This window comes from Pseudophryne corroboree, chromosome 6 (genome assembly GCF_028390025.1).
Source record: "Pseudophryne corroboree isolate aPseCor3 chromosome 6, aPseCor3.hap2, whole genome shotgun sequence".
Classification (NCBI taxonomy): domain Eukaryota; kingdom Metazoa; phylum Chordata; class Amphibia; order Anura; family Myobatrachidae; genus Pseudophryne; species Pseudophryne corroboree.
Genome location: NC_086449.1, coordinates 24,884,329 through 24,910,322, shown reverse-complemented (window position 1 = coordinate 24,910,322; position 25,994 = coordinate 24,884,329). Strand labels below are relative to the sequence as shown.

Here is a 25,994-nt window from a genome sequence, read left to right as displayed (position 1 = left end):
ATGGTGAGTACACAGTACACACAAGAAGATGTAGATTAGTGGGTTCAGACAGGGCACCCCTGGAATTATATGAAGGTAATGACAGTGAAGGCAATGACTCTTGGCTTGATGCTTGTTTAAGTGAGGAAGTTGTCCTGGGGAGACTAAGTAACGTGAAAATTAACAAATCACCAGGCCCAGATGGTTTTCATCCGAGGGTTATTCTGGAGCTTAGGTTACAGCTAGCAAAAACCCTACATTTGATTTTCCATAGTTCAATTAGATCAGGCATGATACCAAGGGATTGGTGCATAGCTGAGCTAGTGCCTTTATTTAAAATGGGAAATAAAAATAATCCTGGAAACTATAGACCAGTTAGTTTAACCTCTATAGTGGGTAAAATATTGGAAGGCATTTTGAGGGATAGCATAGAGCATGGGTCTTCAACCTGTGGCCCTCCAGCTGCTGCGGAACTACACATCCCACCATGCCCTGCCACAGTTTTGCTATTAAGGCATGGTAAAACTGAGGCAGGGCATGCTGGGATGTGTAGTTCCGCAGCAGCTGGAGGGCCACAGGTTGAAGACCTATGGCATAGAGGATCACCTACAAGCTACTAAGTTTATTAGCAAAAGTCAGCATGGGTTTGTAAGGGATAGATCATGCCAAACCAACTTAATTAGCTTCTACAAGGAAGTGAGCGAGAATCTTGACCATGGAAAAGCAGTTATCGTGGTGTATTTAGATTTTGCAAAAGCCTTCGATACAGTGCCTCATAGGAGACTGATCAACAAATTAAGGAAACTTGGCTTAGGACAGTGATAGCTAGCCTTGACACTCCAGCTGTTGTTGAACTACACATCCCAGCATGCCCTACTACAGTTTTGCTATTTGGCCATGCTAAAACTGATGCAGGGCATGCTGGGATGTGTAGTTCAACAACAGCTGGAGTGTCAAGGTTAGCCATCACTGGCCTAGGATATACTATTTGTACATGGATAAGTAACTGGCTGGATAACAGAGTACAATGAGTAGTGGTCAATGGGATGTTCTCCAGCTGGGCACCAGTAGTCAGCGGAATACCACAAGGGTCCGTTCTTGGCCCACTGCTGTTCACTATATTTATCAATGATCTAGGAATAGGCCTGGAAAGCACAGTGTCAATCGTTGCAGATGATACTAAACTGTGTAAGGTAATTAATTCAGAAGGCAATGTGGAGTCTGTACAGAATGACTTATGGGCCCTACACACTGCGCGATATTAGTGAAAGATATAAACGATCTCGTTCATTAGTGAATGAGATAACGTTCATATCTTTCAGTGTGGAGGCACCAGCGATGAACGATGCGCGGCCCCACGCTCGTTCATAGCTGGTGCCCCGTCGCCTGTGCATGCAGGCCAATATGGACGATCTCGTCCATATTTGCCTGCACTTCTATGGAGCCGGGTGATGGGGGGAGTGAAGAAACTTCACTCCCCCCGTCACTGCCCCCTGCCGCCGGGTAGCTTGGTGGCAGATCGCTCAATGTGTAGGGCCCATTAGTTAAACTGGAAACCTGGGCGTCTAAATGGAGAATGAGGTTCAATATAGAAAATGCAAAGTTATGCATTTTGGGACAAAAACACACTTGCATCCTACACTCTAGATGGGGAAAATCTAGGGGTAACTATGGTAGAAAAAGATTTGGGGGTGCTCATAGATAATAGGCTTAATAACAGTACACAATGTCAAATTGCAGCAATGAAGGCAAATAAAGTGCTTGCGTGCATTAAAAGTGGCATTGAGACGAGGGACGAGGATGTAATTCAGCCGCTGTATAAATCATTGGTACGTCCGCACCTGGAATATTGTGTTCAGTTTTGGGCACCGTATTATAAAAAAAGATATCGGGGAACTAAAAAGAGATCAAAGAAAAGATACTAAATTGATTAAATGGTTAGAGTCTCTGGAGTACGAGGAAAGGCTTAGTAGGTTAAATATGTTTACACTAGAAAAGAGGCGACTGAGAGGAGACTTTATTAATATCTTCAAATATGTAAAGGGTAATTACAAGGAGCTAGCAGCGGACTTGTGTGACTGGATGGTCCCGTACGAAAGCCCTCACCACTTTCGCGCCCCATCCCCAGTACACAGAATGGACGTTTAGGTCACATTGGACCTGGCCACATAGGGGATTCCCACTTACCGTCAGTAACCGCATGTTACTGACTCCACCCACTGCATAGTGGGCGGGTTCTGTGCTGCCACCACCAAACTCCTAACATGCCGTGGCGTCTGGAACCATGGTTCTGCTCTGTATGCATCGACACGCCGCCTTACCACACCTGTGTAGTGTTGACGAATCCCCACTAGTCGCTTGATTAGGCTCTACCCGGTAGCTGGCTGGAGGTGGACCTTGGAGACGCTGGTTACATCCTGGACAGCCAGAAAACGGAGCTAGGCCCTGCAGCCTAGCCCTGCAGGTCACAAGATAAAGCGGTCGTCTTGAGGCAAATGGTATTTTTTTGCTCAAATAGTCTTTGGAAGACACTTCCCTATTGCTAGGGGCAACAGCAATACAGCAAGATGTTACAGCAGAATGAAAATGGTATAATACACTTTGAAGCTCACAGGTCTCCTCTTGTTATACAGTTATACCACAGTGCATCTCAGTGGGTAGTTTCCCCCTGAGTCCTTTCCATCCAATCAGGATAACTTACAAAATATAAATAAATTAAATTTTAAAAGGATATAAGTGCATGAAGCAATTTCCTCCGTCCTGTCACACATAAAGTTTGGTGTCATTTAAACTCCATTCCTTACCACCTGGTAGTTTACACTTCCACTTTGAGACATTTAACAAATAGCTTCAAAATACAAATGTTTCTCATCCTTTTCCTGTCTCATTCACATCTCCATGCAAACCCAGTTTTTGGGATTACAACAGGAAAGGCTGAAACACAAAGCGTCTTCCTTCCAAACCTTAGTTTGTATTTCAAAGAAAATGTTTGGCTACCAAAAGGCATGCTTATTGACACTTACTTGTACTGCACATAGCAAGTCTGGAGCTAGGACAATTAACATATGACTGGCTATGTACAAGTTGCTGAAGAACACTTGTCAAAGCCCTTTAGAATCAAAATAACTCATACTGTACCCTGTCCATGCAGTTCTATAACCGTGCAGTTCATAATTCTCCAACTATTCACAGCAACATATTAAGACACATTATTAAACATACATTTAGTTATGTATAGTGCACGGTGCCTAGAGCCAAGTGTTCCTTTTTAAAATGGCTCCTAGTGCCCATTGTCCATTTAAAATGGGGCATGGCAGCTGAGGGTTAACCCCTTCAGCGCTGCGGCTGCCATTATCCATGTGGCTGGGGGGTCTCCGGCCACACCGTGTTTATTAAAAGAACTCTATATAGGAAGCGTGGGCGCTTGCTGAGGCTAGAGGAGAGAAACTTCTGTACACAACGTTGGAAAGGATTCTTCACAGTAAGGGCAATAAAGATTTAGAACTCCCTGCCGAAGAAGGTAATAATGGCAGACTCTGTAAATGTATTTAAAAATGGATTGGACAAATCCCTAACTGGAAAATGTATCCAGGGCTATAGCATTTAACATATTGACATAACATATTCTGGGAGTGGTAAGAATCATAGGTGTCAGTTGGTACTTACAATTACTTCAGCAGGTGCATTATAATATGAACAGATTAACACAGAATACAGGTTGAACCCGATGGGCATTTTGCCTCTTTTCAACCTCACTGACTATGTAACTATATGGCAGACTGACTTTGGCCACAAATGTGGTCTCATTGGAAAACACTTCGTCAAATTTGCAATTTCCATTTCCACCTTTGGGGCTATATGTTTTCACAAATCTGGTTGTGATGTTGAAGCTTGTTTCATAATCTGCTCTAGGCTTTACTTTAAACCTAGGATCAATGACAGCAGCACCCCTGGAATTATACGGCAGTGCCTCTGGACTTATACAGCAGATAGGCAACACCCCTGGACTTATACAGCATAGGCAGCACCCCTGGAGAATTACACAGCACACCAGACAGGCAACAGATCCCCTGGACTTAAATGGCAGTGGGGCAGCACCCCTGGACTGATAGGGTAGAGTGGCAACTCCCCAAATAGGGCAGCACCCCTGGAATGATGTGGCAGACAAAGAAAATACGTGCAAGATGGAATAGTCTTTGGGCCCTCCCACCCACCCTTATGTTATATAAACAGGACATGCACACTTTAACAAACCAATAATTTCAGTGACAGGGTCTGCCACATGACTGTGGCTGAAATTATTGCTTTGTTTGGGCACCGACCAAAAAAGAAGCAAGTAATCTATCCTTGCACAAACTGGCTCTACAGAGGCAAGATGTCATCCTCATCCTCCCCCCATCAGTGTTTACATCCTCATCGAGAAATAATTCCTCACCGAAGAGGTGGATTTTTTTGTATTTTGCCCAGGCATGACAATGGGCTTTTTTTTATCTCATGGCCAACAACTGTCTTCACTGGTGCCTTATTCAAACAAACCACATCACCATCAGAATCCTCATCGTCAACTACCTCCTCAGTGCCAGCTACACCAATATCCTCCTCATCCTGGTGTACTTCTACAGTGACATCCTCAATCTCAATATCAGCAACTGGACTGGCAGTGCTCCTCCCAGCACTTGCAGGGGGTGTGCAAATGGTGGTAGGAGCCTCCTCTTTCCATTCAGTCTTGGGAAGGTCAGGCCTAGACATCACAACCATGGACACACTTGGACTCTCCTTGGGGATTTGTGATATCTCTGAATGCACAGTTGTTTTTTTCCTGTAGTTTAACAAGCTTAATTTTTGTAATATTTCGAGAGGGAGAAGGGCTTCCATCCTCATGAGAAGCTGAACCACCAGTCATGAACATAGGCCAAGGACTTAGCCTTTCCTTGCCACGTGTCGTGAATGGCATATTGCCAATTTTACGTTTCTCATCAGAAAATTTTTATTTTTTTTGGTTCTTAATTTTTGCTTCTTGGATTTTACATGCCCTCTATGACACTGGGCGTTGGCCTTAGCAGACGACGTTGATGGAATTGCATCTTCAATGTCATGACTGATGGCAGCAGAAGCTTCAGCACTAGTGCTAGGAACTGGAACTGGTTCCTGATCTTTCATTATTTTTTCCTCCAAATTTTTGTTCTCCATTATATAGGACAGCACCCCTTTATTATTACAGCACACAGAACAGTGCCCCTTTTTTCACAGCATCCCTGTAGTTTAACAACACCCTTGTAATTTTACAGCATACAAGACAGGACCAGTGTACATTTATTTTCACAGTACCCCTGTATTTTTACAGCATACAGGACAGGGCCAGTGTACATTTATTTTCACACCAACCCTGTATACAGGGCCAGTGTACATTTATTTTCACAGCACCCCTGTATTTTTACAGCATACAGGACAGTGCCAGCACCACTGTATTTTAACAATACCCCTGTAATTTTACAGCATACAACACAGGGCCAGTGCACATTTATTTACACAACACCCCTGTATTTTTACATCATATAAGACAGGGCAGGTGTACATTTATTTTCACACCATCTCTGTATTTTTACAGCATACAAGACACTGCCAGTGTACAATTATTTTCACAGCACCCCTGTATTTGTATTTTTTACAGCATACAGGATAGAAGCAGCACCCCTGTATTTTCACAGAACCCCTGTACTTTCACAGCATACAGGACAGAACCAGCACCCCTGTATTTTCACAGCATACAGGAAAGAACCAGCACCCCTGTATTTTCACAGCATACAGGTCATTGCTCCTGTACAGCACAGTGGCAGCCAGGACAGCAGCTCCCATGTACAGCTGCAGCACCCCTAACAGCACATGACAACACAGTGACAGGACAGCACCCCTAACAGCACAGGACAGCACAGTGACAGGACAGCACCCCTAATATCACCCCCAGAGAGCACACACTGACCCCACCCAACGCCACCACCCACAGAGAGAGACAGAGGTCTGTCTCCCTCACTTTCCAAATATGGAGTGAAAATGGCAGCGACGCAAGACTCTTTATATGGAATCCAAAACCCGCGAGAATCCGACAGCGGGATGATGACATTTTGCCTTTATCTGGGAACCGAGTCTGGCAGGAAATCCTGAGCCAGACTTGGTTCCTGGCTTGGATCGTGAAGTTCGGCGGGAATTCAGTTCTCTGAGAACCGAACCAGCTCATCTCTAATATTTATAAATGTTATCTTGACTAAAATAATGTGAAAATATGTGATTTTCACACCCCTTTCACATTATCTTAGTTCCATATGAATGTACCAATAGGCAATTAGAGGAGGATTTGCTTAATTCTCCAAGCCTTTAAATTCACATTTATGTTTAGTAAGCAGGTTGCATTTCCGATACTTGTAAGGGGGATGTGCTCTGCCCAAATGTACTAAAATGTAATTGTAAAAAAAAATAGAGGAGGGAGCCCTGTGATAATAACGCCATCTTCAGATGGTATTATTAGGATTTCCTTCTGGTTCCCCTACTCCTGACAGGCAGAGCAGAGCCCAGAGCTGGCACCTGTGATCAGCCCTGTGTGTCTATAAAGCAGGGATGGGGAACCTTCGGCCCTCCAGCTGTTGTTGAACTACACATACCAGCATGCCTTGCTACAGTTTTGCTATTTGGCCATGCTAAAACTGTTGCAAGGCATGCTGGGATGTGTAGTTCAACCACAGCTGGAGGGCCGAAGGTTCCCCATCCCTGCTATAAAGACTGCAGGCTGATCACTGAAGAAGAAAAAAAGATAGAAAAAGTAAAAAAATAAAAATAAAATAAAACTTACTGCAGGCTGCTGCATCCAGGGATCGGTGTCTGACTGCTGTGACCCCGGTCAGCTGATGCGAAATGCCCGGCCAGCCCAGTTTACAGCACTGATTAGCTGACTGTGGTTACAGAGAGACGGAAGCCGCACACCGATCCCTGCCTGCTTAGCAGGGAGTGGCCGGTAAGAGTGGGCTAGGGGAAAAATCGTGAGGGATGCGATCGCATGCGGAGTATGGAGGGTAGCCGCAGCACATACACGGTCACAGTCTCACTGTCTGCATGCCCACAGCAACTGAAAACTGCCTATTTCTCTGTATGCGTGGACACACTGCTGCAATACCTCCTGGTTGGTGCCAGCTAATTCCCACTGGTCCTTTACTCTGGACCAGTCTGTGCTGAGGAGCTGGCTGAGGGATGAGCCTGGAGACACTGGGATCATTGCAGGACAGCCAGGGAATGGAATAGCAGTTTGGGCAATTCTGTTGGTTGCAGGATGCAGCAGATGAAGATTTCTTGAAGCAAGTAGATGTTACAGAAGATCGGACCTCTCTCAGAGTCAGAGGATATCTCCATACATAGGGACAGGCCCGCCATCAGGGGGGTGCTGCGTGCATGGTTGTCCCGGGCCCGGCCTCTCTAGCAGGGAGGGCCCGGGTCACTTATGCAGCTGCTCACCGCCGGCCGGCCTTGTCTGCCCGCAGACTCTATTGAAAATATGCCTGAAGATGGCCGCCACCTCAGAGGAGGCAGTTATTAAAGATACTAGAGGAGACTCTAGTATCTTTAATAACTGTCTCCTCTGAGGCGGTGGCCATTTAGGGAGGGACATTGTCAATCGTTTTTTTACTTGAAGTGGGGGAACAGTCTGTTGCGGCTGTAGCGGCGACTTTGGCGGCAGGGAGGGGAGGGGGGAATCCCCTGACAACGAGCAGAACTCCTGACAACGAGCAGAACCCATGACAATGAGTAGAACCCCTGACAACGAGCATAAAGCAAGCACAATACAATTTAGCATATAACTGCTGCAAATGTACAGAAAATTTCTGAAAGCAATCAAACTGTCTTTTCTCCTGTGTGTATCTGTACATTTTACACAGAGACACACAGGAATACACAGGAGTAGGGGACTGACTGTAAACCAGGCATGATCATTGTACACCAGGGCCCTCATTCCGAGTTGTTCGCTCGCAAGCTGCTTTTAGCAGCTTTGCAAACGCTTAGCCGCCGCCTACTGGGAGTGAATCTTAGCTTATCAAAATTCCGAACGAAAGATTCGCAATATTGCGAAAAGACTTCTCTGTGCAGTTTCTGAGTAGCTCGAGACTTCCTCTGCCAGTGTGATCAGTTCAGTGCTTGTCGTTCCTGGTTTGACGTCACAAACACACCCAGCGTTCGCCCAGACACTTCTCCGTTTCTCCAGCCACTCCCGCGTTTTTCCCAGAAACGGTAGCATTTTTTCGCACACACCCATAAAACGGCCAGTTTCCGCCCAGAAACACCCACTTCCTGTCAATCACATTACGATCACCAGAACGAAGAAAAAACCTCGTAATGCCGTGAGTAAAATTCCTAACTGCATAGCAAATTTACTTGGCGCAGTCACAGTGCGAACATTGCGCATGCGCAATTAGCGGAAAATCGCTGCGATGCAAAGAAAATTACAGAGCAAACAACTCGGAATGACCACCCAGGTCAGGATAATTACCATACTATTTACTAAGTGAGAATCTCCCACGAACAATCAGTTTCCATATGTCAATACTTAAGTGCATAGTCCAACTCCAACTGCACACAGTTTATATGAAAATGGCATTGCAGCATAAGGGATTAAGGGTGACATTTACTAAGCCTGATAAGAGCGGAGAAGTGAGCCAGTGGAGAAGTTGCCCATGGCAACCAATCAGCACTGAAGTGACATCTATAATTTGCATACTATAAAATGATACAGAGCTGCTGATTGGTTTATGGGGCAACTTCTCCACTGGCTCACTTCTCCGCTCTTATCACTGCTTAGTAAATGTCCCCCTTAAGTGGTCTATTTACTAAACCTTGGATGGAGATAAAGTACCAATGTCATTTTCAAACCCAGCCTGTAACATGACAGTTAGGAGCTGATTGGCGGGTTCTTTAGCTCCGTTTACTTTATCTCTATCCAAGGCTTAGTAAATAGACCCCTAACCCTCTCAGTGCCACAGCTGCCACTTTTACCATGTGGGCCGGCAACAGTTGCAGGTGCAGGCTGCGGCGCATGCATGACCTGCTAAAAAATTGTGAGATGCTGCCGCATTCAGAATTGCAGGCGACCTAGATTTGGGCCCAAGTTCTCTTTCTCTTTCGATGGTAAATCAGGCATAGACCATCGATGAGATGGCCATCCCTGCTAAGGGAAGTCTACCTGAGCTGTGTGACCCCAACAAAGGGGGTCATTCCGAGTTGTTCGCTCGCAAGCTGCTTTTAGCAGCTTTGCACACGCTAAGCCGCCGCCTACTGGGAGTGAATCTTAGCTTATCAAAATTGCGAACGAAAGATTCGCAATATTGCGAAAAGACATCTCTGTGCAGTTTCTGAGTAGCTCGAGACTTACTCTTCCAGTGCGATCAGTTCAGTGCTTGTCGTTCCTGGTTTGATGTCACAAACACACCCAGCGTTCGCCCAGACACTCCTCCGTTTCTCCAGCCACTCCCACGTTTTTCCCAGAAACGGTAGCGTTTTTTCACACACTCCCATAAAACGGCCAGTTTCCGCCCAGAAACACCCACTTCCTGTCAATCACATTACGATCACCAGAACGAAGAAAAAACCTCGTAATGCCGTGAGTAAAATACCTAACTGCATAGCAAATTTACTTGGCGCAGTCGCACTGCGGACATTGCGCATGCGCATTAGCGACTAATCGCTCCGTTGCAAGAAAAAAATAACGAGTGAACAACTCGGAATGACCCCCAAAGTTATTCTCAGGTGATTATGCGTAATGAAATCCATTCGATGTACAGGGATGTGGGTGGTGGAGGGGGGTGTATCTGGACACCCATGATTTACTGTACACAAGGTTCTAAATTCAAGCCTAGGTTTTTAGCTGGTTTTATCCAGCCACAGACACTGTGTAAATCATAGGGATATTATGGCAAGCTCAATTATTATTACTCCTATGCATATTATGGGCGGCATGAAATGAAGTCTGAATTCGGTGGCCATGCGGGACCTCTGCCAAAAACGCGGATGTTTATTTAAAGGGGCAATCATTTACAAGGTTAAACCATGTTTTGGAAATGTGGACGTTGCATAAATAGGGTTATTACCACCTCATCCCTTTAATTCTGGACACATATTAATTACACAGGTTCTGTGGCTGATTAAAACCATGTGAAATGAAGTCTTGAAGTCAGCCAGCCACAGAACCTGTGTAATTAATATCTGTCCAGAATTAAAGGGATGAGGTGGTAACCCAATGCATAAATAATTACCGACATTGATGTTGGAAAGTTTCCTGCCCAAAAAGTGCTGAAATGGACTCAGCGGTGAAAGGGTTACAATACCTGCATCTCTGCATATGTCACACATTGCATATTGTTTATGGATAAGCTTACCATATTATCCCTTTAAACCGTTACGCTCATGGATTACACAGGTTCTGTGGCTGATTACTTCCAGGTGACATGTAGGATTGAAGTCAGCCAGCCACAGAACCTGTGTAATCCGTGAGTGTCCCGGTTTAAAGGGATAAAATGGTAAGCCTATTTATGGAAGCTATTTACACCTTCGTTTTTGGTGTTCAGGTGCGCCCAACTCCACATGAGCCCCTGGGACAGTGCCGAAAATAAGGGAAATTTTGCAAAGACATTTTGGACATAGCTAAAATGTTCTCAGTGCAGAACTGTCTGAAAGTCAGGGATCACACCTCAACTAAATAGTCATCTAATGCAGGAGGTGTCCTCCTAAGTCTCAGGTTTCCCTGACAGGTCATGTTTTCACAATGTCTGTCTGTGGAAACATGTGGGATAATTACTGACCCAGCAAAATAGATTAACTGGCCTGAGCATGACTAAAGAAATCCACAAAACATGGCCTGTTGGGGGCACTTGAGTACTGCAGTTGAGAACCACTAATACATAGTTTCTCAAACTCGGCCCTCAGGACCCCAAACAGTGCATGTTTTGCAGGTCTCCTCATAGAATCACAAGTTACATAATTAGCTCACTTGAGAATCTTTTAAAATGTGTCAGTGAGTAATATCTGCACCTGTGCACCTGCTAGGTGACTGGAAAACATGGCCTGTTTGGGGTCCTGAGGGCCGAGCTTGAGTACCACTGCACTGATAGAATACACACTACTGCTATTGTATTAGCAGAGATAACCAGTCTTCTAAATTATCACCTGTGTTTGAGCACAAAGGAATGTGATCGTTAACTGCCCCAGGTGAGGGTATTAGCAGCTGAGGGAGGAGTATAAAGCATTGATCCCTGAACTCCTGGCTTTGTGCTGTATGTCCTGCAGGTAGAATGGGGCTGTGTGTGAGGTGGAGTTGGCTGCTGGTGGCTCTGGTTTACGGTTTAGGATTTGCCAGTGCTGGGGAGCATGTCTTGGTTAGGCGCCAGTCAGAGAGTTGGTGGAGCAGTTACCAGTCCTCTGTGCAGGGTTCTCCTAGAAGGTCTCATGTGGGGGCTGCTCAGCCCGTGTCTGGCCTGGGGTCTCCCAGATGGGGTGCTCAGCCTGTGTCTGGCCTGGGGTCTCCCAGATGGGGTGCTCAGCCTGTGTCTGGCCTGGGGTCTCCCAGATGGGGTGCTCAGCCTGTGTCTGGCCTGGGGTCTCCCAGATGGGGTGCTCAGCCTGTGTCTGGCCTGGGGTCTCCCAGATGGGGTGCTCAGCCCGTCTCTGGCCTGGGGTCTCCCAGATGGGGTGCTCAGCCTGTGTCTAGCCTGGGATCTTCCAGATCAGGTGCTTTGCCTGTATCAGGATGGGGGTCGCCTATTAGGTTTGGTGGGGAGCCTGCTCAGTCTAGACAGCTGTCTCCGCCCCAGAGCTCTCCGATCAGTGTGCAGTGTGGTGAGGACATGTTGGTGGTGACTGTGATGAGAGACTTCTATGGAAATGGAAACCTGGTGAAAGATGCAGAGCTGAGCCTTGGAGCTTGTGAGCCTGGCCCACAGACCACAGATACCACGGTGGTGTTTGAGAATGCAGTGCAAGACTGTGGGAGCAACCTACAAGTAAGAATGTATTTAGAACCTGACTCTATCCCAGGAATGTTATTTCTAGTTGTATCCTGTATCCAGGTATATGCTGTAGCCTTCGATGGCAAATTGACCTTTGCACAATACTCCGTTATGTCCTCCTTTTGCCCCCATGTATGAGACACTTGGTGGTAAATGGACAACTAACGAATCTTCCAGCCAATGAAACTCCCTCACTGGGGACCTGTCCCTTTACTAGACCTACAGTAGAGGCCTCTGTGCTAATGACGGTACACCTAGGGGGATATTACAAAGCTCTGGTTGCATCTTCAAATCTGTCCTGGGAAGTCTATGCACTAAGCCTTGTCGAGAGACATAGTACCATCCAGTCTGGCTAGGTTTGAAATGACTGGAGCTGTCTGGTACTTTCTCTCTCCAAGGCTTAGTACACAGACCTCCTTAATCATTTGCTTTAGTGTCAGTGGTTCCCAAACTCTGTTCTTGGGGTGCTGTAACAGTACAGCTTTTAAGGATGTCCATGCTTGAGCTCTGGTGGTTAAATGAAGTTGACTGAGGTACTGTACTATCTAATCTACATGTGCTAGAGCACAGGGCTACCAAGAGAAACTCTGGTCCCCCTTGCCCCCACTGGAGGTGGTGTGACCACAGCATGATGAGGGCATGGCCACTCCTCTTCAGGGGCGCATCAGGAGAACCCACTCACAGGAGCATGTCATGCCTCCCAGCCAGTGCCACAGTGAGCCTGGCTGGGCCCAGGTACTTTTCGGGGGGCATGACCTAATCAAAGGAGTCGTTGAACTTGGCCCCCTCAATCAGACCTGGGCCCAGGTTATTTGTACCTGCCCCCCCTTTGTCGACACCACTGCTAGTGTATGAGAAGCCTTAAAACCTGGGCTGTCAGGGTGCCTTGAATATGGGAAAACCAATAATGCAACTTTGGATGATGGGCACAAAGAACACTTGAAAGCTACATAGACTTGCTTGTGATGAGATGTACATTGTCATCAGCGGCTGTCTGGGTATACTGTAAATTAACTTAAATGTGCTGTGACTAACCAAATGATTGAACTACAGGCAATATAGAACTTATGGTCCTAGAAAAGCAGCATTCTGATGCCTCCTGTGGTGAGACCCTATAGGAGATTGCCATGGTGTTGGCACACTGACTCTTAATGATCACCTGCGACTAGTAACATGGCATTATCTATTGTGTAGAGGACTAGGGCTTCATGCTTGTGCTGGAGTAGTTTCTATATAAACAGATACTGATCCCAAACAGGGAGCTAAAGACTTCTCACTACTCGTCTCCTATACTTGTGTCCACAGGTGACTCCACAATGGCTGACTTACACAACCAGCCTGGTCTACAGTCCAGTTTCCAGCAATGCTGTCATCATAAGAGCCAACCCTGCTGTGGTTCCCATCCAGTGCTACTACCCCCGGTGAGTACCCACCAGCAGAACTAGATTAAGGGTGGAGGTAAAGGAGATACATTACTCCAGGCCGCGGGTTTATGCTGCCACCACAAATCTCCTAACCTGCCGTGGTGTTTGGAACCACGGTTCTGCTCTGTATGTACCGACACGCTGCCTTACCACACCTGTGTGGTGTTGACAAATCCCCACTAGTCACCTGACTAGGCCTCTACCGGTAGCTGGCAGAACTTGGAGAAGCTGGTTCACCCTGGACAGCCAGTGAACGGGGCTAGGTTTCGCATAGCCCTGTAGGTCACAAGATGACGCGGTCTTCTTGAGGCAAATGGTATATACTTGCTATAGTTCTAAAGAGAACTCTTCCCTATTGCTAGGGGAAATGGCATACAGCAAGATGTTTACAGCAGAAAGTAGTTGTTATATTACACACTGGATGCTTGCAGGCCTCCTTTTTATGTCCATTTTCCACACCGTACCACAGGGGGTCATGTCCCCCCCCCCCCCCCCCGAGTCCATTCTATCCAATCAGGATATCTTACAAAATACAAATAAATAAATTGCATTTCAAAAGGAGATAAGTGCATGAAGCAATATCCTTCCTGTCTCACTGACAACGGAAATAAAATACGGTTTGTATTTTATTTCCCAAACAAATGTTGCTCCTTCCTGCATATACCATTCAGGATTCGTATATCAATGAAACCAGCTACATAAATAAATACAGGTTCCCAACCCAATCTGACACTCACAGCCATTACCTGCCGTGCACTGTCCAACATCAAAAGGGTTTTGTCATTCACACCTCTCTGCTAGAGGCGATTAGCATGTCCATTCCTATTCCCAGAGGATAGGAGATGATTATTCACAGATATAGTAAGTGCATTTCTCTATCGTCCTAAGTGGATGCTGGGGTTCCTGAAAGGACCATGGGGAATAGCGGCTCCGCAGGAGACAGGGCACAAAAGTAAAGCTTTTACAGGTCAGGTGGTGTGTACTGGCTCCTCCCCCTATGACCCTCCTCCAGACTCCAGTTAGATTTTTGTGCCCGGCCGAGAAGGGTGCAATTCTAGGTGGCTCTCATAAAGAGCTGCTTAGAGAGTTTAGCTTAGGTTTTTTTATTTTACAGTGATTCCTGCTGGCAACAGGATCACTGCAACGAGGGACAGAGGGGAGAAGAAGTGAACTCACCTGCGTGCAGGATGGATTGGCTTCTTGGCTACTGGACATGAAGCTCCAGAGGGACGATCACAGGTACAGCCTGGATGGTCACCGGAGCCACGCCGCCGGCCCCCTCACAGATGCTGAAGCAAGAAGAGGTCCAGAATCGGCGGCTGAAGACTCCTGCAGTCTTCTTAAGGTAGCGCACAGCACTGCAGCTGTGCGCCATTTTCCTCTCAGCACACTTCACACGGCAGTCACTGAGGGTGCAGGGCGCTGGGGGGGGGGCGCCCTGGGAGGCAAATGAAAACCTTTAAAAAGGCTAAAAATACCTCACATATAGCCCCAGAGGCTATATGGAGATATTTACCCCTGCCTAAATGTACTAAATAGCGGGAGACGAGCCCGCCGGAAAAGGGGCGGGGCATATCTCCTCAGCACACGGCGCCATTTTCTGTCACAGCTCCGCTGGTCAGGAAGGCTCCCAGGTCTCTCCCCTGCACTGCACTACAGAAACAGGGTATAACAGAGAGGGGGGGCAAAATAAATGGCAATATATTAATATAAAAGCAGCTATAAGGGAGCACTTAATCATAAGGCTATCCCTGTCATATATAGCGCTTTTTTGGTGTGTGCTGGCAGACTCTCCCTCTGTCTCCCCAAAGGGCTAGTGGGTCCTGTCTTCGTATAGAGCATTCCCTGTGTGTCTGCTGTGTGTCGGTACGTGTGTGTCGACATGTATGAGGACGTTATTGGTGTGGAGGCGGAGCAATTGCCAAATATGAGGATGTCACCTCCTAGGGGGTCGACACCAGAATGGATGCCTTTATTTGTGGAATTACGGGATAGCGTCAACTCGCTTAAGCAGTCGTTGCCGACATGAGGCGGCCGGACACTCAATTAGTGCCTGTCCAGGCGCCTCAAACACCGTCAGGGGCTGTAAAACGTCCCTTGCCTCAGTCGGTCGACACAGACCCAGACACAGGCACTGATTCCGGTGGTGAAGGTGACGAATCAACCGTATTTTCCAGTAGGGCCACACGTTATATGATTTTGGCAATAAAGGAGATGTTACATTTAGCTGATACTACAGGTACCACTAAACAGGGTATTATGTGGGGTGTGAAAAAACTACCAGTAGTTTTTACCGAATCAGAAGAACTAAATGACGTGTGTGATGAAGCGTGGGGTGCCCCGATAAAAAACTGCTAATTTCAAAGAAGTTATTGGCTTTATACCCTTTCCCGCCAGAGGTTAGGGAGCGCTGGGAAACACCTCCTAGGGTGGACAAAGCGCTAACACGCTTATCAAAACAAGTGGCGTTACCCTCTCCTGAGACGGCCGCACTTAAAGATCCATCAGATAGGAGGATGGAAAATATCCAAAAAGGTATATACACACATGCAGGTGTTATACTACGACCAGCTATTGCGACTGCCTGGATGTGCAGTGCTGGGGTAGTTTGGTCAGAGTCCCTGATCGAAAATATTGATACCCTGGACAGGGACAATATTTTACTGTCGTTAGAACAAATAAAGGAGGCATTTCTTTATATGCGTGATGCACAGAGAGATATCTGCACACTGGCATCACGGGTAAGTGCTATGTCCATTTCGGCCAGAAGAGCTTTATGGACACGACAGTGGACAGGCGATGCGTAGAGGAGTTATTTGGGGTCGGTCTATCGGATTTGGTGGCCACGGCTACGGCTGGGAAATCCACCTTTCTACCTCAAGTCACTCCCCAACAGAAAAAGGCACCGACCTTTCAACCGCAGCCCTTTCGTTCCTTTAAAAATAAGAGAGCAAAGGGCTATTCATATCTGCCACGAGGCAGAGGACGAGGGAAGAGACAGCAACAGGCAGCTCCTTCCCAGGAACAGAAGCCCTCCCCGGCTTCTACAAAAGCCTCAGCATGACGCTGGGGCTTCGCAAGCGGACTCGGGGGCGGTAGGCGGTCGTCTCAAGAATTACAGCGCGCAGTGGGCTCACTCGCAGGTAAATCCCTGGATCCTGCAGATAATATCTCAGGGGTACAGGTTGAAATTAGAGACAGAGCCACCTCGCCGTTTCCTGAAGTCTGCTTTACCAACGTCCCCCTCAGAAAGGGAGACGGTTTTGGAAGCCATTCACAAGCTGTATTCTCAGCAGGTGATAGTCAAGGTACCTCTTCTACAACAAGGGAAGGGGTATTATTCCACTCTTTTTGTGGTACCGAAGCCGGATGGCTCGGTAAGGCCTATTCTAAATCTGAAGTCCTTGAACCTGTACATAAAGAAGTTCAAGTTCAAGATGGAGTCACTCAGAGCAGTGATAGCGAACCTGGAAGAAGGGGACTTTATGGTATCCTTGGACATCACGGATGCGTATCTCCACGTTCCAATTACCCCTCACACCAGGGGTACCTCAGGTTCGTTGTACAAAACTGTCACTATCAGTTTCAGACGCTGCCGTTTGGTTTGTCCACGGCACCTCGGGTCTTTACAAAGGTAATGGCCGAGATAATATTTCTTCTTCGAAGAAAAGGCGTATTAATTATCCCATACTTGGACGATCTCCTAATAAGGGCAAGGTCCAGAGAACAGCTAGAGATGGGTTTAGCACTATCTCAAGAGGTGCTAAAGCAGCACGGATGGATTCTGAATATTCCAAAATCCCAATTAATGCCGACAACTCGTCTGCTGTTCCTGGGGATGATTCTGGACACAGTTCAGAAAAAGGTTTTTCTTCCCGAAGAAAAAGCCAAGGAGTTATCTGACCTGGTCAGGAACCTCCTAAAACCAGGAAAGGTGTCTGTACATCAATGCACAAGAGTCCTGGGAAAAAATGGTAGCTTCTTACGAAGCAATCCCTTTCGGCAGATTCCATGCAAAGGGATCTGTTGGACAAATGGTCAGGGTCGCATCTTCAGATGCACCTGCGGATAACCCTGTCGCCGAGGACAAGGGTATCCCTTCTGTGGTGGTTGCAGGAGGCTCATCTATTGGAGGGCCGCAGATTCGGCATGCAGGATTGGATCCTGGTGACCACGGATGCCAGCCTGAGAGGCTGGGGAGCAGTCACACAGGGAAGAAATTTCCAGGGAGTGTGGTCGAGCCTGAAAAAGTCTCTTCACATAAGCATTCTGGAACTAAGAGCAATCTACAATGCTCTAAGCCAGGCGGAACCTCTGCTTCAAGGAAGACCGGTGTTGATCCAGTCGGACAACATCACGGCAGTCGCCCATGTAAACAGACAGGGCGGCACAAGAAGCAGGAGGGCAATGGCAGAAGCTGCAAGGATCCTTCGCTGGGCGGAGAATCACGTGATAGCACTGTCCGCAGTATTCATCCCGGGCGTGGACAACTGGGAAGCAGACTTCCTCAGCAGACACGACCTTCACCCGGGAGAGTGGGGACTTCATCCAGAAGTTTTCCACATGCTATTAAACCGTTGGGTAAAACCAATGGTGGACATGATGGCGTCTCGCCTCAACAAAACACTGGACAGGTATTGCGCCAGGTCAAGAGATCCGCAGGCAATAGCTGTGGACGCGCTGGTAACACCTTGGGTGTACCAGTCGGTATATGTGTTTCCTCCTCTGCCTCTCATACCAAAGGTATTGAGGACTATACGGCAAAGAGGAGTAAGACTAGTGGCTCCGGATTGGCCAAGAAGGACTTGGTACCCGGAACTTCAAGAGATGGTCACGGACGATCCGTGGCCTCTACTTCTGAGAAGGGACCTGCTTCAGCAGGGTCCTTGTCTTTTTCAAGACTTACCGCGGCTGCGTTTGACGGCATGGCGTTTGAATGCCAGATCCTAAAAGGAAAAGGCATTCCAGAAGAAGTCATTCCTACCTTGATAAAGGCAAGGAAGGAAGTCACCGCGAAGCATTATCGCCGTATTTGGCGAAAATATGTTGCGTGGTGCGAGCAGCGGAGTGCTCCGATGGAGGAATTTCAACTGGGTCGTTTTCCTACATTTCCTGCAATCAGGATTGTCTATGGGTCTCAAATTGGGATCTATTAAGGTTCAAATTTCGGCCCTATCAATATTCTTCCAAAAAGAATTGGCCTCAGTCCCTGAGGTCCAGATTTTTATCAAAGGAGTACTGCATATACAGCCTCCTGTGGTGCCTAAGGTGGCACCGTGGGATCTAAATGTAGTTTTAGATTTCCTCAAATCCAATTGGTTTGAACCACTAAAGAATGTGGATTTGAAATATCTCACATGGAAAGTGACTATGTTACTGGCCCTGGCTTCGGCCGGGAGAGTATCTGAACTGGCGGCTTTGTTTTATAAAAGCCCTTATTTAATTTTCCATTCGACATAGGGCAGAGCTGCGGACGCGTCCGCATTTTCTCCCTAAGGTGGTATCAGCGTTTCACCTGAACCAGCCTATTGCAGTGCCTGCGGCTACAGACGACTTGAAGGACTCCAAGTTGTTGGACGTTGTCAGAGCCTTAAAAATATACATTTAAAGGACGGCTGGAGTCAGAAAATCTGACTCGCTGTTTATACTGTATGCACCCAACAAGTTGGGTGCACCTGCTTCTAAGCAGTCGATTGCTCGTTGGATTTGTAACAAAATTCAACTTGTACATTCTGTGGCAGGCCTGCCACAGCCTAAATCTGTTAAGGCCCATTCCGCAAGGAAGGTGGGCTCATCTTGGGCGGCTGCCCGAGGGGTCTCGGCATTACAACTCTGCCGAGCAGCTACGTGGTCAGGGGAGAACACGTTTGTAAATTTTTACAAATTTGATACCCTGGCAAAGGAGGACCTGGAGTTCTCTCATTCGGTGCTGCAGAGTCATCCGCACTCTCCCGCCCGTTTGGGAGCTTTGGTATAATCCCCATGGTCCTTTCAGGAACCCCAGCATCCACTTAGGACGATAGAGAAAATAAGAATTTACTTACCGATAATTCTATTTCTCGGAGTCCGTAGTGGATGCTGGGCGCCCATCCCAAGTGCGGATTATCTGCAATACTTGTACATAGTTATTGTTAACTAATTCGGGTTATTGTTTAGGAAGCCATCTTTCAGAGGCTCCTCTGTTATCATACTGTTAACTGGGTTTAGATCACAAGTTGTACGGTGTGATTGGTGTGGCTGGTATGAGTCTTACCCGGGATTCAAAATCCTCCCTTATTGTGTACGCTCGTCCGGGCACAGTACCTAACTGGAGTCTGGAGGAGGGTCATAGGGGGAGGAGCCAGTACACACCACCTGACCTGTAAAAGCTTTACTTTTGTGCCCTGTCTCCTGCGGAGCCGCTATTCCCCATGGTCCTTTCAGGAACCCCAGCATCCACTACGGACTCCGAGAAATAGAATTATCGGTAAGTAAATTCTTATTTTTTCCCTTTAAAATACAGGTGACCACATCTTGAATATAAATACATTTAAACATGCATTCCTGCAATTGTGCACAGAGCACTACATATGACCTGTTAAGACACATCATTGAACATATTTTTAAACAGTCTGCGCCCAGCGCCGTAAGTACATTTAACAGTGACGCCAAGCGCCTATTGTCAGCAAAATGGCGCCGGGCATGAGGAACCTTGTGGCTAGTTAGTCTCTCCGGCCACAGTAATGCTCTACCTACACAAATGGGTAGAGTATCACATTGCTGAAATGCTCTCCACCAGCAGGGTGCTTCAGTCTCTAATAGGGATGAGTTTACCTGTGCAATGAGCTCAATAGAAACAAGACAGCCCTCATAATGTACAGCAGGCTTTCAAGGGGGCTTAGGAGCTGGATGCTCCATGCTGAACAAGTGACCCTGGTGCTAGGGTGACCTGGAGGTTGTGATGGCCATGATGTGATCTCAGTAATATCTTCATCCTATAGTTGTAGCAAGGTATGTTCCCTTTCCCTGTTGGTTGTGGACGTCAAGGCTTTCCTTTTGTAGTGAACCAGGAAATTCTGTGGTCCATTGCACCAGATTGCCCTTACAGGTGCACCAGACTGAATTTTGGAAGGGTGGGGTTTTAATGGTCTAAATGTCCATTTGGACCATATGTAAATGTAACATTAATATTAGCCACTGGTGGTACAGACCACTTAGAAAAGATATGAAAGTAGTAAAAAAAAAATTAACTTATGTGGGTGGAGAACTGCTCTATAGAAACCATTGGCTTTATTTTCCGACGCATACAATTCCCTTGTGGACCACTGCCTGGACTTGTCGCTTAATAATATGTACTCCTGTCTTTTTGTCCCTGTAGATATGGCAATGTGAGCAGTGAGGCCATCGAGCCAACATGGGTTCCATTCAGCACCACCGTGTCCACAGAAGAGAGGCTGTCCTTCTCCTTGCAGCTGATGATGGGTGAGTGGGTTGGAGAGGGGGGTACAGTATGATAGTGCTGGGTCTGGTTTGGTCTCTACTAATCCTGATTCGCTTCCAGGTGACTGGAGCGCTCCAAGACCTTCCTCGGTCTTTGAGCTGGGGGACATGTTCTACATAGAGGCCTCTGTGGACACTCGGAACCACGCACCTATGATGCTATTTGTGGATAGCTGTGTTGCCACGCTTTCTCCTGATGTCCAGTCCACCCCTAATTATGGTATCATTGCCTACAATGGGTACGTTATACAAGTTGCTGTCTAGTTTCTGTGGTAATGGCTCCACTCTCTGCTAAAACCATCCTGTTGTGCAGGTGCCTGGTGGATGGTCAGCAAGAAGATTCCTCTTCCGCCTTCATCTACCCAAGGTCCCAGCTAAACCAGCTCCAGTTCATGGTTGATACTTTTCGGTTCACTGGGATAGATGTCTCTCTGGTGAGGACTCATCCATGTTCTCGGACTCCAGCAGTCTTTCTTTGCTTCACCATATTAAAATGTGTGATGGCTTAAATTTATCTGTGGGAACACTTGTTCCTGGAATTAACAAATTTATACTGGAAAATTACCTACTTCCATCACTAGTGGAAGCCCAACACTCCATTCTGTCTAACCTGAAACTGTTAATGTTGCCTTGTCCTAGATCTATATCACCTGTTACCTGAGAGCTGTTGCAGCCTCTCAGACACCAGATCCATTGAACAAAGCCTGTTCCTACAGCAAAGCCTCTAGAAGGTAAGAGTATCTCTGTAAACCCCTGCAAAATGTCTTGGTCTAGTAAGACTCCTGCATGACGTCATCATTCCTTTTAGCTGGTCTGCTGTGGAGGGCTCCAGCGGAATCTGCCAATGCTGTAACACTGGGAACTGTGCTGCCCCGGCTGGCCAGAGTAGGAGCTCAGGCTCTAGAAGACCAAGAATGTGGAAGAGAGAAGCTGGTGAGTTCATTTAGATGTCTTAAATGTGTCCAACTACTGACTGGGCATAATGTAAACTATAGTCCTCAGCTAGTCCTGTCCACAGCCCATATCATTGTGGGCAAGATGCTAGTTAATGTATGCCCATAGTTACTGCAATGCTGGGCATCGGAGGTGGCTGCCAAGACTAAAGGTGCTAGTTTATGTTGGAGCCTCTGCTTGCTGTCCACGTTCCCCTGATGAAGCCGGATCGTAGAAAGAAGATGTCAAGGCAGTTTGTGCAGAGCCTAATGTGTAATAAGGCCATATGGTGGCACCAAAAGTACTACTAGCAATATTCCCAATGCAGGTATTTTGTGTAGTCCCAAGCAAGTTTAACCATTCCTGGTACACCATCTGTCACACTGGCTAAAAACAAAGTCCTGTCAGTCTTGTACAGTAAGGTCTATTGTTTGTATTAACGCCCAACCTCTCCCCTGCAGGTGCTCATCCTGAGGAACATGGACTGGCCACACTCGGGCCTCTTCTGGTGATTGGAGCAGAGTCTAACCCAGCCCCTGATTCCACCCTTATCCAGGCTTCCAGAATGACGACAGAATCCAGGCCTCTTGAACTGTGGGTGCTGGTAGCTATTGTGTCCGTCAGTTTGGCTGCTGTAATTATTGGTCTTGTGATGGTTGGGCATTGCGTCTTGAGGAGATTGTCTCGCCAAGAAGCTGTAAGCAAATAAAAGCTGCATGAAACCATTTTTGTCTTGTCCTCCATATAGCCCCCAAACCCCAAAAAACAAATAAACTGACACTAAACGATGAGTATAAACCTGCCCCCTCCCTTGTGGGTCTTGGGTTCTATATTGTGCTTTCCTCTGCTTATTGGGTGTTTGATACTGAAAGGTCTAACTTTTGGGGCTTTAAATCAATGTGACATTGACTGACACTAATCTATTGTTTCTGCATGGGCCTTTGGCTCAGCAGTTGCTGAACTACAACCGTGCCAGACTCTATTGCCCACCCTAGATCACTGGGCACCTTGCTTAGCACAAACTGCTGTGAATTTTATGCCCAGTCTTCTCAATTGGCCAAGGTAATGGTATTGAGGTAACTGTTCTAGCACTGCGGTGTCATGCTGGTAACAATCCTCCTATACCATACTACACCAGACAAACATGCAACTGTTTTTTTTTAATATAGGGCAATCATTGTGCTGGAAATAGGTCTCCTGTGAAGGTCCATGTTCCTGGTATCCTCTGTGCTGCTGCCTAGATCATAGCAGTGATCATGGCTATGTTTGCACTAAGCCCTATATTATACTACTAGATTATTCATCGGGTGCTCTTCATACCTTCGTAAGGGGCTACGCCCCCTTAACCCTTGCACACCCTTGTGGCGTGCAATATATTATATGGAGTATTACCTCCAATCATAACTGTGAGTGGTTAAATATTGCATGGACAAAAGGTGTGCGATGGTTAAGGGGTTGTAGCCCCTTGCAATGGTGTGAACAGCTTGCACAGGGCCTGATGAATCGCATAGTAGGTGCTGTGTTGTGGAGTCGGGGCCTCTGGGCGTGGCTGTGGTGGGGAGGCACTTCTGTGACATCACGCTCAGAGTATGCGGCACAGGAAGGGCTATGAAAGCCACCATATAGCTACTACAATCCTTCCCATGCATACTTCTGTATAATGACCAGCAGTACTTACTCACAGCATTACCTGCTGCATACCCAGTAATTTATCTTGCATTCCCTCTAACTCAGGACAAGTCTGAGATGTGGAGCAGTGGGTAAATACTGAATAGATGCCATGCACCCTGCATCTAAACCATGCAGGGAAGAGAACACTCAAGACGGCTCAGGGAGCACTGGGTACATCATCTGAGTGATGTGCTGTGAGACCATTTCATTTTCATGCAAAACTGCCCCAAACCCTTTAACTGTCGTGTTTGTGGGTGGGCTTTGTTTTTTTGTAATCCCCATCACATTCCCATACTTAGTGGGAAATGCGATATGGCAGAGTTTACAAAAACCCCTGCAGTGTGCCCTGTGATAACTATGCCAGCCTAGGCTGGTGCTCACAGGGCAGCACTACGATCTGCAACCTTTGCCTAGCTTCCTCTCCCCCCTGGTGGAGTCTGTCCTCCAGTGATCAGCTCTGTGTGTTCAATGGACACACAAGCTGATCAGTGTGAAACAAAACCCATACCTCCCAACATGACCCTCTCCAGGAGGGACAGAATGCTATGTTCCTGGGCTTCCCTCTTAATGTAGGATTACACTCACCTGTGTTGAACTAGTTACTTATGAATAGTGATGTGCACCGGAAATTTTTCGGGTTCGGTTCTGTGGCCGTGTTTTGGATTCGGATGCATTTTGGCAAAACCTTATTGAAAATTTTTTGTTGGATTTGGGTGTTTTTTTCAAAAAACCCTCAAACAGCTTAAATCATAGAACTTGGGGGTCATTTTGATCCCATAATAACCTCAATAACAATAATTTCCACTCATTTTCAGTCTATTCTGGACACCTCACAATATTATTTTTAGTCCTAAAATTTGCCCCGAGGTTGCTGGATGGCTAAGCTAAGCGACCCAAGTGGCTGACACAAACACCTGGCCCATCTAGGAGTGGCACTGCAGTGTCAAGCAGGATGGCCCTTCCAAAAATACTCCCCAAACAGCACATGATGCAAAGAAAAAAAGAGGCGCACCAAGGTGGCTGTGTGACTAAGCTAAGCGACCCAAGTGGCTGACACAAACACCTGGCCCATCTAGGACCTGGTGGACACTGTCAGCAAACTGCTAAACTAGTCTAAAAAAAAAAAAAGGCACCACAGGTATACAATGTAGATGGATGGATACTAGTATACTTTATGGATGACGAGTGACGACACAGAGGTAGGTACACAGCAGTGGCCTACCGTACTGCTATATACTGGACCTGGTGGACACTGTCAGCAAACTGCTAAACTAAAATGCACCACAGGTATAGGAATGTAGATGGATAGTATACTTAATGGATGACGAGTGATGACACAGAGGTAGGTACACAGCAGTGGCCTACTGTACTGCTATATATAGTATACTGGTGGACACTGTGTCAGCAAACTGCAAAACTAAAATGCACCACAAGTATAGAATGTAGATGGATAGTATACTTAATGGATGATGACACAGAGGTAGGTACAGCAGTGCACTCTGCACTGTACTCCTCCTATATATAATATTAATTATACTGGTGGAGCCCAGTCCCCACAATAAAGCAGCACACTGTAAGCACAGATATGGAGTGTTTTTCAGGCAGACAAATGTATACTGGTGGTCACTGTCTGCAAAACTCTGCACTGTACTCCTGCTATAACTGCTCCCCAGTCCCCACAATTAAGCAGTGTGCACTCAGCACAGATATATCATGCAGCACACTGAGCACAGATATGGTATGGAGCGTTTTTTTCAGGCAGAGAACGGATAAAAAAAAACCTAAACTCTGCACTGTGCTCCTCCTAACAGCTGCTCCCCAATCCTCCCCACAATTATAGTAATAAACAAGCAATCAAATCAACTGTCTTCTGACTTCTACTAAACGGAGAGGACGCCAGCCACGTCCTCTCCCTATCATCTCCAATGCACGTGTGAAAATGGCGGTGACGCGCGGCTGCTTATAGAATCTGAATCTCGCGAGAATCCGACAGCGGGATGATGACGTTCGGGCGCGCACGGGTTAGCCGAGCAAGGCGGGAGGATCCGAGTCTGCTCGGACCCGTGTAAAAAAGGTAAAAGCTCGGGGGGGGTTCGGTTTCTCGGAAACCGAACCCGCTCATCACTACTTATGAAAAAGGTGTTTCACCACAGGTGATGGCAATCATACATTACCAGGAAAGTCCAGGAGCAGAGCATTCTGTCCCTCCTGGAGAGGGTCATGTTGGGAGGTATGCAAAACCTACCTGGCCAGGGAGCCGTTTTTCGGTGCTTCTGGCCGACCGGTCCTCCATATGCTGCGCTGTGACCCTGGTGCAGTAAAGTGGCAGTACACTTTACAGCACTGGGGGGGTCACAGCGCAGATGAAGCACCCGGAGTCTCCTAGAGCAGCGGACACTGGCTCCTGGACTGGTAAGCAAAAAATCCAAAGCGGGGTTTTTTTTGCGGCGTGGGAGGTAGTAGCGACAGG

At 47.0% G+C, this 25,994-nt stretch overlaps 1 protein-coding gene across 1 annotated transcript; it reads left to right on the top strand.

Moving 5' to 3' along the window:
- The first annotated feature begins 11,264 nt into the window (after positions 1 to 11,264).
- On the top strand, positions 11,265 to 22,578 carry LOC134935929 (zona pellucida sperm-binding protein 3-like). The gene is made up of 8 exons (XM_063930782.1): positions 11,265 to 12,011; positions 13,323 to 13,438; positions 20,799 to 20,902; positions 20,982 to 21,159; positions 21,234 to 21,354; positions 21,560 to 21,651; positions 21,729 to 21,853; positions 22,315 to 22,578. Exons 1-8 carry the CDS (start codon positions 11,304 to 11,306, stop codon positions 22,560 to 22,562), a joined length of 1,692 nt encoding a protein of 563 aa, XP_063786852.1. The 5' UTR covers positions 11,265 to 11,303; the 3' UTR covers positions 22,563 to 22,578.
- The last annotated feature ends 3,416 nt before the right edge of the window (positions 22,579 to 25,994 follow it).